The following is a 19717-nucleotide window of genomic DNA, read 5'->3' on the forward strand; positions in this document are numbered from 1 at the left end:
CTACAGATACCGTAAAACAGGGTATTATGTATGGTGTGAAAAAACTACAAACAGTTTTTCCTGAATCAGAAGAATTAAATGACGTGTGTGATGAAGCGTGGGTTGCTCCTGATAAAAAGTTGATAATTTCAAAAAAGTTATTGGCATTATACCCTTTCCCGCCAGAGGTTAGGGCGCGCTGGGAAACACCCCCTAAGGTGGACAAGGCGCTCACACGCTTATCCAAACAAGTGGCGTTACCCTCTCCTGAGACGGCCGCACTTAAGGATCCATCAGATAGAAAGATGGAAGTTATTCAAAAGAATATATACACACATGCAGGTGTTATACTACGACCAGCTATAGCAACTGCCTGGATGTGCAGTGCTGGAGTAGTTTGGTCAGAATCCCTGATTGAAAATATTGATACCCTAGATAGGGACAATGTTTTACTGTCGTTAGAACAAATAAAGGATGCATTTATCTATATGCGTGATGCACAGAGGGATATTTGCACACTGGCATCTCGGGTGAGTGCTATGTCCATTTCAGCCAGAAGAGCCTTATGGACACGACAGTGGACAGGCGATGCGGATTCAAAACGTCACATGGAGGTTTTGCCGTATAAAGGGGAGGAGTTATTTGGAGTTGGTCTATCAGACTTGGTGGCCACGGCTACTGCCGGGAAATCCACTTTTTTACCTCAAGTCACTCCCCAACAGAGAAAGGCACCGACCTTTCAACCGCAGCCTTTTCGCTCCTACAAAAATAAGAGAGCAAAGGGCTTGTCGTACCTGCCACGAGGCAGAGGAAGAGGGAAGAGACACCAACAGGCAGCTCCTTCCCAGGAACAGAAGCCCTCCCCGGCTCCTGCAAAAACCTCAGCATGACGCTGGGGCCTCTCAAGCGGACTCGGGGACAGTGGGGGGCCGTCTCAAAAATTACAGCGCGCAGTGGGCTCACTCGCAGGTAGACCCCTGGATCCTGCAGATAATATCTCAGGGGTACAGGTTGGAATTAGAGACGGATCCTCCTCATCGTTTCCTGAAGTCTGCCTTACCAACCGTCTCTTCCGAAAGGGAGAGGGTGTTGGAAGCCATTCACAAGCTGTACGCTCAGCAGGTGATAGTCAAAGTACCCCTATTACAACAAGGAAAGGGGTATTATTCCACTCTATTTGTGGTACCGAAGCCGGATGGCTCGGTAAGGCCTATTCTAAATCTGAAGTCCTTGAACCTCTACATAAAAAAGTTCAAGTTCAAGATGGAGTCACTCAGAGCAGTGATAGCGAACCTGGAAGAAGGGGACTTTATGGTATCCTTGGACATCAAGGATGCGTATCTACACGTTCCGATTTACCCCGCACACCAGGGGTACCTCAGGTTCATTGTTCAAAACTGTCACTATCAGTTTCAGACGCTGCCGTTCGGATTGTCCACGGCGCCTCGGGTCTTTACCAAGGTAATGGCCGAGATGATGATTCTTCTTCGAAGAAAAGGCGTATTAGTTATCCCATACTTGGACGATCTCCTAATAAGGGCAAGATCCAGAGAACAGCTGGAGACAGCTTTAGCACTATCTCAAGAGGTGCTAAGACAACACGGGTGGATTCTGAATATTCCAAAATCCCATTTAATCCCGACAACTCGTCTGCTGTTCCTAGGAATGATTCTGGACACGGTTCAGAAAAAGGTTTTCCTTCCAGAGGAAAAAGCCAAGGAGTTATCCGATCTGGTCAGGAACCTCCTAAAACCAGGAAAAGTGTCAGTACATCAATGCACAAGAGTCCTGGGAAAAATGGTGGCTTCTTACGAAGCAATTCCATTCGGCAGATTCCATGCAAGAATATTCCAAAGGGATCTGTTGGACAAATGGTCAGGGTCGCATCTGCAGATGCACCTGCGAATAACCCTGTCACCAAAGACAAGGGTGTCACTTCTGTGGTGGTTGCAGAAGGCTCACCTATTAGAAGGCCGCAGATTCGGCATTCAGGATTGGATCCTGGTGACCACGGACGCCAGCCTGAGAGGCTGGGGAGCAGTCACACAAGGAAGAAACTTCCAGGGAGTATGGACGAGTCTGGAAAAGTCTCTTCACATAAACATTCTGGAACTAAGAGCAATCTACAATGCTCTAAGCCAGGCGGAACTTCTCCTGCAAGGAAAGCCGGTGTTGATTCAGTCGGACAACATCACGGCGGTCGCCCATGTAAACAGGCAGGGCGGCACAAGAAGCAGGAGTGCAATGGCAGAAGCTGCCAAGATTCTTCGCTGGGCGGAGAATCACGTGATAGCACTGTCAGCAGTGTTCATCCCGGGCGTGGACAACTGGGAAGCAGACTTCCTCAGCAGACACGATCTTCATCCGGGAGAGTGGGGTCTACATCCAGAAGTCTTCAACATGTTAATAGACCGTTGGGAAAGACCAATTGTAGACATGATGGCGTCTCGCCTCAACAAGAAACTGGACAAATATTGCGCCAGGTCAAGAGATCCACAGGCAATAGCTGTGGACGCACTGGTAACTCCTTGGGTGTACCAGTCAGTGTATGTGTTTCCTCCTCTGCCGCTCATACCAAAGGTATTGAAGATCATACGGCAAAGAAGAGTAAGAACAATACTAGTGGTTCCGGATTGGCCGAGAAGGACTTGGTATCCGGAACTTCAAGAGATGCTCACGGACGAACCGTGGCCTCTACCTCTGAGAAGGGACCTGCTACAGCAGGGTCCCTGTCTTTTTCAAGACTTACCGCGGCTGCGTTTGACGGCATGGCGGTTGAACGCCAGATCCTAAAAGGGAAAGGCATTCCAGAAGAAGTCATTCCTACCTTGATTAAGGCACGGAAGGAAGTCACCGTGAAACATTATCACCGCATTTGGCGAAAATATGTAGCGTGGTGCGAGGATCGGAGGGTTCCGACGGAGGAATTCCAACTGGGTCGTTTCCTACATTTCCTGCAATCAGGATTATCTATGGGTCTCAAATTGGGATCCATTAAGGTTCAAATTTCGGCCCTGTCAATATTCTTCCAAAAAGAATTGGCCTCTGTCCCTGAGGTCCAGACTTTTGTCAAGGGAGTACTGCATATACAGCCTCCTGTGGTGCCTCCGGTGGCACCGTGGGATCTAAATGTAGTTTTAGATTTCCTCAAATCCCATTGGTTTGAACCATTGAAAAAGGTGGATTTGAAATATCTCACATTGAAAGTGACTATGTTACTAGCCCTGGCCTCTGCCAGGAGAGTATCTGAATTGGCGGCTTTATCTTATAAAAGTCCTTATCTAATCTTCCATTCGGATAGGGCAGAACTGCGGACTCGTCCGCATTTTCTCCCTAAAGTGGTATCAGCATTTCATCTGAACCAACCTATTGTGGTGCCTGCGGCCACTAGCGACTTGGAGGACTCCAAGTTGTTGGACGTTGTCAGAGCCTTAAAAATATACATTGCAAGGACGGCTGGAGTCAGAAAATCTGACTCGCTGTTTATATTGTATGCACCCAACAAGTTGGGCGCACCTGCTTCTAAGCAGTCGATTGCTCGTTGGATTTGTAACACAATTCAACTTGCACATTCTGTGGCAGGCCTGCCACAGCCTAAAACTGTAAAAGCCCACTCCACAAGGAAGGTGGGCTCATCTTGGGCGGCTGCCCGAGGGGTCTCGGCATTACAACTCTGCCGAGCAGCTACGTGGTCGGGGGAGAACACGTTTGTAAAATTTTACAAATTTGATACCCTGGCAAAGGAGGACCTGGAGTTCTCTCATTCGGTGCTGCAGAGTCATCCGCACTCTCCCGCCCGTTTGGGAGCTTTGGTATAATCCCCATGGTCCTTTCAGGAACCCCAGCATCCACTTAGGACGATAGAGAAAATAAGAATTTACTTACCGATAATTCTATTTCTCGGAGTCCGTAGTGGATGCTGGGCGCCCATCCCAAGTGCGGATTATCTGCAATACTTGTACATAGTTATTGTTAACTAATTCGGGTTATTGTTAAGGAGCCATCTTTAAGAGGCCCTTTCTGTTGTCATACTGTTAACTGGGTTTAGATCACAAGTTGTACGGTGTGATTGGTGTGGCTGGTATGAGTCTTACCCGGGATTCAAAATGCCTCCCTTATTGTGTATGCTCGTCCGGGCACAGTACCTAACTGGAGTCTGGAGGAGGGTCATGGGGGGAGGAGCCAGTGCACACCACCTGACCTAGTAAAGCTTTACTTTTTTGTGCCCTGTCTCCTGCGGAGCCGCTATTCCCCATGGTCCTTTCAGGAACCCCAGCATCCACTACGGACTCCGAGAAATAGAATTATCGGTAAGTAAATTCTTATTATTTATTTTCCTCTGAGTGATCTTTCTAAACGACGTCTTATACGTACCATAGAAAGTCGCTCCGACAATTCTCCACCGGGCTCTATTTACTAAGCCTTGGATGGAGATAAAGTCGGTGGAGATGAAGTACCAGCCAATCAGGTCCTAATTGACATTTTTCATACAGTCTATGGCATGGCAGTTAGGAGCTGATTGGCTGGTACTTTATCTCCGTCCAAGGCTTAATAAATAGACCACTAAATCCCAAGTGCTGTGGAGTCTGCTCTTACAGTAATGCATATTGGATATGTGTGTATTATTTTTTTCTGTGTGTATATGTATATATAATATATATGTGTGTGTGGATGGATAGATAGATTTAGGCCACCTCCTAGGCACAACATTGGCTGCTGATTTCCAACTGGCTTAAGCATCTGCGTTTACAAAAAGCTGCCCAGCAGTGGTGACAGGTGGTGCTGCATAGACATCGTGATCATGTCACTGACCGCTCAGGTGCCACTCCCTTCATAATGCCTGGGGACCAGCTGTTCCCAAAACTGAAACCTCCCAGCAGACAATTAGGCAGGTAGCCCCAACCTGTGCTACGCTGCCTTCACACAAATCGGCCCCCAGCAGCTGGCACATGTAGGTGCATGCCTAGTGTGAAGTTCACCGTTGCCTTTTACCTACAAGAGGCACTCTTGTAGCAGTGTTGACAAGATGCTTGTACAGCATGCAGCTCCCACCTCCTGCCCCCTCCAGGACTTCTGCGAGGGAAAGTCTGTTTACACTCATATTTAGTTTCCTGGCTATAGTCCCCCACAGTGTTCTACACTTAAGCGCAGAAGCATCCTTTCTGGTAGATTTGCAGTTGTGGGCCAAATCTTTCGAGTAGTAATTGATGCGGTTGCAGAGAACGAAGCTGTGGTCTTTACATGAATATTATTTACCTGGTAATAACCTATATGGGTTTCCTCCCCCCCCCCCCCCCCCCCCCCCCCCCCGACATCCTCTGTTGTGTTGCTGCCAGCAGACCGCTGCCAGCAATGGGCTGCTGTGTCACACCAGTGCAACAGCCAGCCTGTGCATGCGCATTACACTTTCACTGGGCGGGGAATCGTCAATGCATGGAAGGCTTTGCTGAAACCAGTAAGACTGTTGCTGGGTCTCCATTGCCTGCCGTGGGTACTGTATCGCTATCCATTATACAGGGGCACACGACACTAAATTTAATGCTGTTTGTTGAATGTTGGAAGGAGGACATAACCCCTTTAGCGAGTGTTATAGCGGTCATGTCTTATTGTTAAATTTGGCCCTAAATGTCCAGTGTAAAATTTAATGTAAGAAATGTTGTACATTTGATTGGCGTGACAGATGAGTGGGTTGAGGGAATGCAAAGTGGAGTATCTGAGGCATCAAATTTAAAGGCTGAAGCCCTTGTAGTGTAAAAACAAGCTCTGTAACAAAACACACATTGGGAGCGATTCAAATGTTTGGGGGGTTTTGTTTTTTTGTTTGTTTGTGTGGCACATCACTCATCGCTTTATGCAAATGTTTGTTTAGGTGCTGCGTGCCCAATTTATTTTATTTTTTCTTGCGGTGGTTAAACAGTGCAAAGTGGCTAAACCCATCTAAAGTTGCGGGTGCAACATGAAAATGTGCGAAAGCCAGACTAGGGAGAATAATGGACACCTGCAGCATGTGCCCTTGATCGGAGCAACCATTTGGCTCCGCAGGGCACGCAAAATATAACTGAATAACACCCTCCCCACCACCACAACCCCCCAACTGAAAACATAGGTCTTTGCAATTAATCACCCGTTATGTTTGTCTTCCAGGGGTACCTTACCACTCTGCATCTTAAGGCAATATCCTACATCAATCTGGATGCTGTTGTTCAAGGTACAAGGATTTCATATGAATGAGTTCCACACTTTTTCTAGAAGGAGGGGAAAAAAGTACTTTTTTTTTGTTTATGGATGTATTTGCAAAAAAAAACAAAAAAAAAAACGACTCTTCTGTTTGTCACAGGTTCTGGATCATTTCAAATGTCTGCCAGCCCACTGATGTATAACATGGTCCAAAAAATAATGAACGAGGTATAAAACTTACGGGTACCCTTAACTACTGCTTGCAGTCTGTCTTGCAGTGTTTCATGAATGATATAAATGGAGTGCTGTTAAATAAGTGTGGTGAAAAGAGTGCAAGTTATTACTGTGTTCATATTATTTCTCTATCGTCCTAGTGGATGCTGGGGTTCCTGAAAGGACCATGGGGAATAGCGGCTCCGCAGGAGACAGGGCACAAAAGTAAAGCTTTTCCGATCAGGTGGTGTGCACTGGCTCCTCCCCCTATGACCCTCCTCCAGACTCCAGTTCGATTTTTGTGCCCGGCCGAGAAGGGTGCAATTCTAGGTGGCTCTCCTAAAGAGCTGCTTAGAGAAAGTTTAGCTTAGGTTTTTTATTTTACAGTGAGTCCTGCTGGCAACAGGATCACTGCAACGAGGGACTGAGGGGAGAAGAAGTGAACTCACCTGCGTGCAGGATGGATTGGCTTCTTGGCTACTGGACATCAGCTCCAGAGGGACGATCACAGGTACAGCCTGGATGGTCACCGGAGCCGCGCCGCCGGCCCCCTTGCAGATGCTGAAGTTAGAAGAGGTCCAGAATCGGCGGCTGAAGACTCTGACAGTCTTCTAAAGGTAGCGCACAGCACTGCAGCTGTGCGCCATTTTCCTCTCAGCACACTTCACACGCTGTCACTGAGGGTGCAGGGCGCTGGGGGGGGGCGCCCTGGGAGGCAAATGTAAACCTATATACTGGCTAAAAATACCTCACATATAGCCCCCAGAGGCTATATGGAGATATTTAACCCCTGCCAAACTTCACTAAAGAGCGGGAGACGAGCCCGCCGGAAAAGGGGCGGGGCCTATCTCCTCAGCACACAGCGCCATTTTTTCTCTCACAGAAAGGCTGGAGAGAAGGCTCCCAGGCTCTCCCCTGCACTGCACTACAGAAACAGGGTTTAAACAGAGAGGGGGGCACTAATTGGCGATATAAATATATATATAAAGATGCTATTAGGGAGAAACACTTATATAAGGTTGTCCCTATGTAATTATAGCGTTTTTTGGTGTGTGCTGGCAAACTCTCCCTCTGTCTCTCCAAAGGGCTAGTGGGGTCCTGTCCTCTGTCAGAGCATTCCAGGTGTGTGTGCTGTGTGTCGGTACGTGTGTGTCGACATGTATGAGGACGATGTTGGAGGAGGCGGAGAAATTGCCTGTAATGGTGATGTCACTCTCTAGGGAGTCGACACCGGAATGGATGGCTTATTTAGGGAATTACGTGAAAAGGTCGGTTGACGACATGAGACGGCCGACAAACAATTAGTACCGGTCCAGGCGTCTCAGAAACACCGTCAGGGGTTTTTTAAAAAAACGCCCATTTACCTCAGTCGGTCGACACAGACACGGACACTGAATCCAGTGTCGACGGTGAATAAACAAACGTATTCCTCATTAGGGCCACACGTTAAGGGCAATGAAGGAGGTGTTACATATTTCTGATACTACAAGTACCACAAAAAAGGGTATTATGTGGGAGTGAAAAAACTACCTGTAGTTTTTCCTGAATCAGATAAAATAAAATGAAGTGTGTGATGATGCGTGGGTTTACCCCGATAGCAAATATTGGCGTTATACCCTTTCCCGCCAGAAGTTAGGGCGCGTTGGGAAACACCCCTTAGGGTGGATAAGGCGCTCACACGCTTATCAAGTGGCGTTACCGTCTCCAGATACGGCCGCCCTCAAGGAGCCAGCTGATAGGCAGCTGGAAAAATATCCTAAAAAGTATATACACACATACGGTGGTTATACTGCGACCAGCGATCGCCATCAGCCTGGAGATGCAGTGCTGGGTTGGCTTGGTCGAATTCCCTGACTAAAAATATTTTATTGATATAGAGCATTTAATAGGATGCATTCTATATATATGTATGCGAGATGCACAGAGGGATATTTGCACTCTGGCATCAAGATAAGTGCGTTGTCCATATCTCCCAGAAGATGTCATGGACACGACAGTGGTCGGGTGATACAGATCCCATACGGCACATGGAAGTATTGCCGTATAAAGGGAAGGAGTTATTTGGGGTCGGTCCATCGGACCTGGGGGCCACGGCTACAGCTGGGAAATCCAACCTTTTTACCCCAAGTTACATCTCAGCAGGAAAAGACACTGTCTTTTCAGCCTCAATCCTTCCGTTTCCCATGTGGGCAAGCGGGCAAAAGGCCAGTCATATCTGCCCAGACATAGAGGAAAGGGAAGTAGACTGCAGCAGGCAGCCCCTTCCCAGGAAAAGAAGCCCTCCACCGCGTCTGCCAAGTCCTCAGCGTGACGCTGGGGCCGTGCAAGCGGACTCAGGTGAGGTGGGGGGTTAGTCTCAAGAGTCTCAGCGCGCAGTGGGATCACTCGCAAGTTGACCCCTAGATCGTACAAGTATTATCCCAGGGGTACAGATTGGAGAGTCGAGACATTTTTTCCTCGCAGGTTCCTGAAGCCTGCTTTACCAACGGCTCCCTCCGACAGGGAGGCAGTATTGGGGAAAAAAAAAAAAAATTCACAAGCTGTATTTCCAGCAGGTGATAATCAAAGTACCCCTCCTACAACAAGGAAAAGGGTATTAGTCTTCCACACTATATTGTGGTACTGAAGCCAGACGGCTTGGTGAGACATAGTCTAAATCTGAAATCTTTGAACACTTACATAAAAAGGTTCAAATCAAGATGGAGTCACTCAGAGCAGTGATAGAGAACCGGAAAAAAGGGGACTATATGGTGTCCCTGGACATCAAGGATTACCTCCATGTCCAAATTTGCCCTTCTCAACAAGGGTACCTCTGGTTCGTGATACAGAACTGTCAATATCAGTTTCAGACGCTGCCGTTGAATTATCCACGGCACCCCGGGCCTTTACCAAGGTAATGGCCGAAAAGATGATTCTTAAAAGAAGAAAGGCATCTTAATTATCCCTTACTTGGACGATATCCTGAAAGGGGCAAGTTTCCAGAGAACAGTTGGAGGTCGGAAAAGAACTATCTAAAGTAGTTCTACGACAGCACGAGTGGATTCTAAATATTCCAAAAATCGCAGCTGTTTTCCGATGATACGTCTGCTGTTCCTAGGAATGATTCTGGGCATAGTCCAGAAAGAGGTATTTCTCCTGGAGGGGAAAGCCAGGGAGTTATCCGACCTAGTCAGAAACCTCCTAAAACCAGGTCAAGTATCAGTGCATCAATGCACAGGAGTCCTGGGAAAAATGGTGGCTTCTTACGAAGCGATTCCATTCGGCAGATCTCACGCAAAAACTTTTCAGGGGGATTTGCGGGACGAATGGTCCGGATCGCATCTTCAGATGCATCAGCGGATAACCCTGTCTCCAAGGACAAGGGTGTCTCTTCTGTGGGGGCTGCAGAGTGCTCATCTTCTAGAGGGCAGCACATTCAGCATTCAGGACTGTGTTCTGGTGACCACGGATGCCAGTCTGAGAGGCTGGGGAACAGTCACACACGGAAGAAATTTCCAAGGAAGTGTGGTCAAGTCTGGAGATTTCTCTCCACATGAATATACTGGAGCTAAGGGCAATTTACGATGCTCTGAGCCTAGGAAGACCTCTGCTTCAAAGTCAACCGGTGCTGATCCAGTAGGACATCATCATGGCAGTCGCCCACGTAAACAGACGGGGCGGCACAAGAAGCAGGAGGGCAATGACAGCAAGGATTCTTCGCTGGGCGAAAAATCATGTGATAACACTGTCAGCAGTGTTCATTCCGGGAGTGGACAACTAGGAAGATTTCCTCAGCATGAATGAATTCCACCCGGAAAAGTGGGAACTTCATCTGGAAGTTTCCACATGTTTGTAAACCGTTGGGAAAGACCAAAGGTGGTTATGATGGCGTCCCACATGAAGCGCCAGGTCTAGAGACCCTCAGGCAATAGCTGGGACGCTCTGGTAACACCGTGGGTGTACCAGTCGGGTATGTGTTCCCTCCTCTGCCTTTCATACCCAGTGTATGGAGAATGATAGGAAGGAGAGGAGTAAGAACTATACTCGTGGCTCCGGTTTGGCCAAGAAGAACTTGGTACCCGGAACTTCAAGAGATACTAGAAAGGATCTTGATTCAGCAAGAATCATGTCTGTTCCATGACTTACCGCAGCCGCGTTGACAGGTGAACGCCGGATCCTAAGGGAAAAAGGCATTCCGGAAGAGGTCATCCCTACCCTGGTCAGAGCCAGGAAGGAGGTGACCGCACAACATTATCACTGCTTAGGTGAAAATGTGTTCCATGGTGTGAGGCCAGGAAGGCTCCACGGAAGAATTTCAACTAGGTTAAGTCCTACATTTCCTGCAAACAGGAGTGTATATGGGTCTCAAATTGGGGTCCATTAAGGTTCAAATTTCGACCGGTCGATTTTCTTCCAGAAAGAAATTGGCTTCAGTTCCTGAAGTCCAGAAGTTGTTAAGGGAGTACTGCATATACAACCCCCTTTTGATGTCTCCAGTGGCACTGGGCGATCTCAACGTAGTTTGGGATTCCTAAAATCACATTGGTTTAAACAACTCAAATCTGTGGATTTGATATATCTCACATGGAAAGCGACCATGCTGTTGGTCCTGGCCTCGGCCAGGCGAGTGTCAGAATTGGCGCTTTATCTCACAAAGCCATATCTGATTGTCCATTCGGACAGAGCAAAGCTGTGGACTCGTCCCCAGTTTCTCCCTAAGGTGGTGTCAGCGTTTCACCTGAACCAGCTTATTGTGGTACCTGCGGCTACTAGGGACTTGGAGGACTCCAAGTTGCTGGATGTTGTCAGGGCCCTGAAAATATAGTTTCCAGGTCGGCTGGAGTCAGGAAATCTGACTTGCTGTTTATCCTGTATGCACCCAACAAGCTGGGTGCTCCTGCTTCTAAGCAGACTATTGCTCGTTGGATTTGTAGTACAATTCAGCTTGCACATTCTGTGGCAGGCTTGCCACAGCAAAAAATATGTAAATGCCCATTCCACAAGGAAGGTGGGCTCATCTTGGGCGGCTGCCCGAGGGGTCTCGGCATTACAACTCTGCCGAGCAGCTACGTGGTCGGGGGAGAACACGTTTGTAAAATTCTACAAATTTGATACCCTGGCAAAAAGAGGACCTGGAGTTCTCTCATTCGGTGCTGCAGAGTCATCCGCACTCTCCCGCCCGTTTGGGAGCTTTGGTATAATCCCCATGGTCCTTTCAGGAACCCCAGCATCCACTAGGACGATAGAGAAAATAAGAATTTACTTACCGATAATTCTATTTCTCGGAGTCCGTAGTGGATGCTGGGCGCCCATCCCAAGTGCGGATTATTCTGCAATACTTGTACATAGTTATTGTTACAAAAATCGGGTTATTGTTGTAGGAAGCCGTCTTTCAGAGGCTCCTTTTGTTATCATACTGTTAACTGGGTTTAGATCACAAGTTGTACGGTGTGATTGGTGTGGCTGGTAGGAGTCTTACCCGGGATTCAAAATTCCTCCCTTATTGTGTACGCTCGTCCGGGCACAGTACCTAACTGGAGTCTGGAGGAGGGTCATAGGGGGAGGAGCCAGTGCACACCACCTGATCGGAAAAGCTTTACTTTTGTGCCCTGTCTCCTGCGGAGCCGCTATTCCCCATGGTCCTTTCAGGAACCCCAGCATCCACTACGGACTCCGAGAAATAGAATTATCGGTAAGTAAATTCTTATTATTTCCATACAGGTAGCTGATCCTATTGCAACTGACAAACTCCTATATGAACAGTTCTCCCAAGCTAACTCAAGGGATTGCATGTAAGACATTGCAAACCAAAAGCGTCATGTTTTAATGTGATAAGTTTTAAGTATGTTAATACTAACTCACTATCGTAGTAGTCTGGTAAAGAGACTACATATGTACAGCTCTAAACAAGTCCTTTTCATTTTTATTTTCTTCTCTTCTCCCGCCCCCCCTTCCCCCTCCTTCAGTCCTTGTTTCTCCATGGATGATGCTGCTTACCCCTTTCTTGCATACTCAGGAATCCCATCTGTATCTTTCAGTTTTCGGAAGGTAATTGGAACTAATTTGAGGTTCATTGTATGACTGTTGGCAGTTATTGTTAGTTGTACAGTGTTTTTTTTTTTATTCTGAGACGGTAGTGAAGTTTACATGACATCATGCTTTCACTGTGTTTTTCTTTAATACTTTCCCTTTATTTGTAGGACCAAAAGCCCTACGCATATCTTGGCACTTCAAAAGATACTTTCAATACTTTCAAGAAGTTGGTTAATGTGGATCGTATGTGCAGGACTGCTGTGAAGTTTGCTGCCCTGATAGTCCTGCGACTGACGCATGATCACATTCTGCCATTTGACTACACAAGATATGGAGAGGAACTACGTAAATCTATCACTGCCCTAAATACTCAATGGATGGCCATAACGGTATTAAGCTCTCTTGTAATTTTTATAGAAATTGAAGTACAGTAAATGGGGCTTTTTTCCAATCTACCTCTATGGGTAGGCTATTGATGATGCAAGGACAAATGGGTATACAGTAGATATTGGGCAGAACAAATGTTACTTAACTGGTGCAAATTTGTGCAAGCAATGGAGATTTGTCATAAAGTCTCCTCCACCATTCCTACCTGGCAAACATGATTTCTTTGTATCCAGATTTGCTGGACACAGAGTATTACACTGGATTTAAAGTTAAGACTAGACTTCTGTCTACCGCTTGCAGCCCAACCCGGTCATCCGCTCAAAAGTGTGATAAAAATATTTTTTGAAATGTTCATAGACGTCTTCCTATAGATAGACAATCTAATGTTTATACACTTTTCTGGTTGAACAATGGTTTTTGATCCCTTCCAGAAGTTCAAAAAACAAAAAAACTTCTATTATATTCAGGCTAGGGGGTTGTCAAAATGTGATATAACTGGGAGGAGGCCATGGTATTAATATCCAAATCTGTCCAGGCATTTTGGTCACTTTGAGGATGACTCCCCAGGAGCTGATGGGTATACTTTAAAAACAGAGAAAATTGTTGTGATGTTATATGAACAGGTAAACGCTAATGGCTTCCATACAGATGGACGCACATGTGTGTGTGTATATATGTATGAGAGACTGCACTCTCCATTCCCAGGGGAGGGGTGCACTCACTCCCCACTACTAGATTGGGGTGCGGTGGGCTGTGACCACCAATCTCAAATATACATATACAGAGAACCCTGCACTCTCACCTTGGCAGCTTCAGTCACCTTAATGCTTTAATATACATATGAATAAACAATGGGGTTTTGGTTTATGAAGTGTACAATGCATGTAAGCTTGCGGCCCACTCCACGGGACCTCATTTCACTGCAAGTTCTACTCTCTCAAACTTTCGCATAGATATTTTTAGGGACCTGGCTATTGCCGTCTCATAGGGGAAAATGTGTTTACCTGGTTTAAAGCTTACCTGCCACACTTACGGCTTTTAAAAGGTAAGACAGTCACCAACACAAATGTGTGTATGTATTTTTTTCCTCTAACGTCCTAGAGGATGCTGGTGACTCCGTAAGGACCATGGGGATAGACGGGCTCTGCAGGAGACATGGGCACTTTAAGAGACTTTGGATCTGGGTGTGCACTGGCTCCTCTCTCTATGCCCCTCCTCCAGACCTCAGTTTGATACTGTGCCCAGAGGAGACTGGGTGCTTTGCAGGGAGCTCTCCTGAGTTTCCTGTAAAGAAAGTATTTTAGTTAGGTTTTTTATGTTTAGGGAGCCTGCTGGTAACAGACTCCCTGCATCGAGGGACTGAGGAGAGAGAAACAGACCTACTTCTCTGAGTTTCAAGGCTGTTTCTTAGGCTACTGGACACCATTAGCTCCAGAGGGATTGGTACGCAGGTCTCACTCTTGCCGTCCGTCCCAGAGCCGCGCCGCCGTCCTCACAGAGCCGGAAGATAGAAGCCGGGTGAGTATGAGAAGAAAAGAAGACTTCAGAGGCGGCAGAAGACAGTGAAGCTGTGCGCCATTGCTCCCATTCACCTCGCACACATCGGTCACTGTAAGGGTGCAGGGCGCAGGTGGGGTGCCCTGGGCAGCAATATAAACCTCTCCTGCGCAAAAGTACATATATACATGTACAGCTGGGCACTGTACATGTATATAAAGAGCCCCCGCCATGTTTTTAAGAATTTTGAGCGGGACAGAAGCCCGCCGCCGAGGGGGTGGGGCTTCTCCCTCAGCACTCGCCAGCGCCATTTTCTGCACAGCGCTGAGAGGAAGCTCCCCGGACTCTCCCCTGCTTACTCACGGTGACAGAGGGTTTTCAAGAGGGGGGGGGGGGGCACATAATTGGCGCATATACATACATAAAGGCGCTACTGGGTAAACATTCTGTGTTTTTCCTGGGTCATATAGCGCTGGGGTGTGTGCTGGCATACTCTGTCTCTCTAAAGGGCCTGGTGGGGAACCTGTCTTCAGAAAAGAGCTTCCCTGTGTGTGTGGGGTGTGTCGGTACACGTGTGTCGACATGTATGAGGTTGAAGGCTCACCTAAGGAGGAGGGGGAGTGTATGAATGTAAAGTCTCCGTCTGCAGCGCCGACACCTGATTGGATGGATATGTGGAATGTTTTAAGTGCTAATGTAAATTTATTGCACAAAAGATTAGACCAAGCTGAGGCTAGGGAACAGTCAGGGAGTCAAACCATGTCTGTCCCAATGTCGCCGGGACCTTCAGGGTCTCAGAAGCGCACACTATCCCAAATAGTTGACACAGATATCGACACGGATTCAGACTCCAGTGTCGACTACGATGATGCAAAATTACAGTCAAAAGTGGCTAAATGTATTCGATATAGGATTATTGCAATAAAATATGTTTTGCATATCACAGAGGAACCCCCTGTCCCTGACACGAGGGTACACATGTATAAAGAAAAGAAGCCTGAGGTCACCTTTCCACCCTCGCATGAGCTGAACGAATTATGCGAAAAAGCTTGTGAAACTCCAGACAAAAAACTGCAGATTCCCAAAAGGATTCTTATGGCGTATCCTTTCCCGCCAAAGGACAGGATACGGTGGGAATCCTCCCCTAAGGTAGACAAAGCATTGACACGCTTATCAAAAAAGATAGCGCTGCCATCCCAAGATACGGCTACCCTCAAGGATCCTGCTGACTGCAAGCAGGAGGTTACCTTGAAGTCCATTTACACACATTCTGGTACGATACTCAGACCGGCAATTGCGTTGGCCTTGGTTTGTAGTGCTGTAGCAGCATGGACAGATTCCTTATCAGCGGAAATTGAGACCCTAGATAAGGATACCATTTTAATGACCCTAGGGCATATAAAAGATGCTGTGTTATATATGAGGGATGCTCAAAGACATTAGTTTACTGGGTTCCAGAACAAACGCTATGTCTATTTCTGCTAGGCGAGTCTTATGGACCCGACAGTGGACAGGTGATGCCGACTCAAAGAGGCATATGGAGTTTTTACCTTACAAGGGTGAGGAATTATTTGGAGAAGGCCTCTCGGACCTCGTCTCCACAGCTACGGCAGGTAAATCGAATTTTTTGCCTTATGTTCCCTCACAACCTAAGAAAGCGCTTCATTATCAAATGCAGTCCTTTCGTTCAAATAAAAGCAAAAGAGTACGTGGGTCGTCCTTTCTTGCCAGAGGTAAGGGCAGAGGGAAAAAGCTGCACAACACAGCTAGTTCCCAGGAACAGAAGTCCTCCCCGGCCTCTGCGAATTCCACCGCATGACGCTGGGGCTCCCTTGAGGGAGTCCGCTCGTCTTCGACTTTTCAGCCACATCTGGGTTCACTCACAGGTGGATCCCTGGGCAATAGAAATTGTTTCTCAGGGATACAAGCTGGAATTCGAAGAGGTGCCCCCTCGCCGGTTTTTCAAATCTGCGCTACAGACTTCTCCCCTAGAAAGGGAGATAGTGTTACATGCGATTCACAAATTGTCTCTTCAACAAGTGGTGGTCGAGGTTCCCCTGCTTCAAAGAGGGAAGGGATACTACTCAACTCTGTTTGTGGTCCCGAAACCGGACGGTTCGGTCAGACCCATTTTGAATTTAAAATCCCTGAACCTTTACTTAAAACGGTTCAAATTCAAAATGGAATCGCTCAGAGCGGTCATCGCCAGCCTGGAAGGGGGAGATTTTATGGTATCTCTGGACGTAAAGGATGCATACCTGCATGTTCCCATATATCCTCCTCATCAGGCGTACCTGAGATTTGCGGTACAGGATTGTCATTACCAATTTCAGACGTTGCAGTTTGGGCTTTCTACGGCCCTGAGGATTTTCACCAAGGTAATGGCGGAAATGATGGTGCTCTTGCGCAAGCAGGGTGTCACAATTATCCCATACTTGGACGATCTCATAAAAGCGAGATCACGAGAGAAATTACTGAACAGCGTGTCGCTTTCATTGAAGGTGTTACAGCAACACGGCTGGATTCTCAATATCCCGAAGTCACAGCTGGTTCCTACGACTCGTCTGGCCTTCTTGGGCATGATTCTGGACACAGACCAGAAAAGGGGTTTTCTTCCGACAGAAAAAGCTCAAGAAATCATGACTCTGGTCAGGATCCTATTGAAGCCAAAACAGGGGTCAGTGCATCACTGCACTCGAGTCCTGGGAAAGATGGTGGCATCATACGAAGCCATTCCCTTTGGCAGGTTCCATGCGAGGACTTTCCAATGGGACCTACTGGACAAGTGGTCCGGGTCACATCTACAAATTCATCAGCGGATCACCCTGTCCCCCAGAGCCAGGGTCTCTCTCCTGTGGTGGCTGCAGAGTACTCACCTCCTAGAGGGCCGCAGGTTCGGCATTCAGGACTGGATCCTGGTGACCACGGACGCGAACCTCCGAGGTTGGGGAGCAGTCACACAGGGAAGACATTTCCACCGTCTTTGGTCAAGTCTAGAGACTTGTCTCCACAACAGCATCCTGGAACTGAGGGTCATATACAACGCCCTACATCAAGCGGAGACATTACTTCGCGACCAACCAGTTCTGATCCAGTCAGACAACGTCACCGCAGTAGCTCATGTAAACCGCCAAGGCGGCACAAGGAGCAGAGTGGCGATGGCGGAAGCCGCCAGAATTCTTTGCTGGGCGGAGAATCATGTAAGCGCACTGTCAGCAGTGTTCATTCCGGGAGTGGACAACTGGGAAGCAGACTTCCTCAGCAGACACGACCTACATCCGGGAGAGTGGGGACTTCATCGGGAAGTCTTCGCGCAGATTGGAAGTCGGTGGGCACTGCCCCAAATAGACATGATGGCGTCCCGTCTCAACAAAAAGCTACAAAGGTATTGCGCCAGTTCAAGAGATCCTCAGGCGGTAGCTGTGGACGCCCTAGTGACACCGTGGGTGTTCCAATCGGTCTTTGTATTTCCTCCTCTTCCTCTCATACCCTAGGTGTTGAGAATAATAAGAAAAAGAGTGAGAACAATCCTCATTGTTCCAGATTGGCCACGAAGGACCTGGTATCCGGATCTACAGGAGATGCTCACAGAAGACCCGTGGCCTCTTCCCCCTAAGACAGGACCTGTTGCAACAGGGGCCCTGTCTGTTCCAATACATAACCGCGGCTGCGTTTGACGGCATGGCAGTTGAACACCGGATCCTAGCGGAAAAAGGTATTCCGGATGAGGTCATTCCTACACTAATAAAGGCTAGGAAGGACGTGACATCAAAACATTATCACCGAATATGGCGAAAATATGTTTCTTGGTGTAAGGCCAGGAATGCTCCTACGGAAGAATTCCATCTAGGCCGTTTTCTTCACTTCCTACAAACTGGAGTGAATTTGGGCCTAAAATTAGGATCTATTAAGGTTCAGATTTCGGCCTTATCCATTTTCTTTCAAAAGGAATTGGCCTCTCTCCCAGAAGTACAGACGTTTGTGAAGGGAGTACTGCATATTCAGCCTCCTTTTGTACCTCCGGTGGCGCCTTGGGACCTTAACGTGGTAAGTTTCCTTAAGTCACATTGGTTTGAACCACTTAAAACGGTGGAGTTTAAATATCTCACTTGGAAGGTGGTCATGTTAGCCTTGGCTTCGGCTAGGCGAGTTTCGGAATTAGCGGCTTTATCACATAAAAGCCCCTATCTGGTTTTCCATATGGATAGGGCGGAATTGCGGACGCGTCCTCAATTCCTACCTAAAGTGGTTTCATCTTTTCATATGAACCAACCTATTGTCGTGCCTGTGGCTACGCGTGACTTGGAGGATTCCGAGTCCCTTGATGTGGTCAGGGCTTTGAAAATTTACGTGGCCAGAACGGCTAGAGTCAGGAAGACAGAAGCACTGTTTGTCCTGTATGCAGCCAACAAGGTTGGCGCTCCCGCTTCAAAGCAGACTATTGCTCGCTGGATCTGTAACACTATTCAGCAGGCGCATTCTACGGCAGGATTGCCGTTACCAAGATCGGTTAAGGCCCATTCCACTAGGAAGGTTGGCTCTTGGGCGGCTGCCCGAGGGGTCTCGGCACTACAGCTGTGCCGAGCTTCTACTTGGTCAGGGTCAAACACCTTTGCAAAGTTCTCTAAGTTTGATACCCTGGCTGAGGAGGACCTCCTGTTTGCTCAATCGGTGCTGCAGAGTCATCCGCACTCTCCCGCCCGTTTGGGAGCTTTGGTATAATCCCCATGGCCCTTACGGAGTCCTCAGCATCATCTAGGACGTTAGAGAAAATAAGATTTTAAACCTACCGGTAAATCTTTTTCTCGTAGTCCGTAGAGGATGCTGGGCGTCCGTCCCAAGTGCGGACTACTTCTGCAAGACTTGTATATAGTTATTGCTTGCATAAGGGTTATGTTATAGTTTCATCGGTTTTGGACCGATGCTATGTTGTGTTTTCATACTGTTAACTAGATAGTATATCACAAGTTATACAGTGTGATTGGTGTGGCTGGTATGAATCTTGCCCTTAGATTAACTAAAATCCTTTCCTCGTACTGTCCGTCTCCTCTGGGCACAGTTTCTCTAACTGAGGTCTGGAGGAGGGGCATAGAGGGAGGAGCCAGTGCACACCCAGATCCAAAGTCTTAAAGTGCCCATGTCTCCTGCGGAGCCTGTCTATCCCCATGGTCCTTACGGAGTCCCCAGCATCCTCTACGGACTACGAGGAAAAATTTACCGGTAGGTTTAAAATCTTACTTTTTCAATTATAGAATTAAAAATATTTTTTTTTTTTTTTTTTTACTGGCAATATCTGACTCATTAATTGGTAAGAAGTAGTTACTTGTGTAATTTTAAGTCTTCCCTGATGAAATGGCTGCTACCCATTTGGTTATGTTTCATATAGAAGCTTGTCTGTTATGGTCACAAATTGGGAATCCCTCCAACATTAAGGATGTTTCAAGAGTGGTCT

At 47.4% G+C, this 19717-nt stretch overlaps 1 protein-coding gene across 2 annotated transcripts in view; it reads left to right on the forward strand.

Annotated features, from left to right (window-relative positions):
• The window catches only part of TFRC (transferrin receptor), a 99783-nt gene that overhangs the window by 73704 nt on the left and 6362 nt on the right, over positions 1-19717 (forward strand). For both annotated transcript variants that reach the window (XM_063916515.1, XM_063916514.1), the window contains exons 13-17: positions 6124-6187; positions 6317-6384; positions 12070-12140; positions 12315-12396; positions 12549-12770. In XM_063916515.1, the coding sequence (XP_063772585.1) occupies positions 6124-6187; positions 6317-6384; positions 12070-12140; positions 12315-12396; positions 12549-12770 (507 nt within the window). The remainder of the gene's footprint in view (positions 1-6123; positions 6188-6316; positions 6385-12069; positions 12141-12314; positions 12397-12548; positions 12771-19717) is intronic.

This window comes from Pseudophryne corroboree, chromosome 4 (genome assembly GCF_028390025.1).
Source record: "Pseudophryne corroboree isolate aPseCor3 chromosome 4, aPseCor3.hap2, whole genome shotgun sequence".
In the NCBI taxonomy this organism is placed as follows: domain Eukaryota; kingdom Metazoa; phylum Chordata; class Amphibia; order Anura; family Myobatrachidae; genus Pseudophryne; species Pseudophryne corroboree.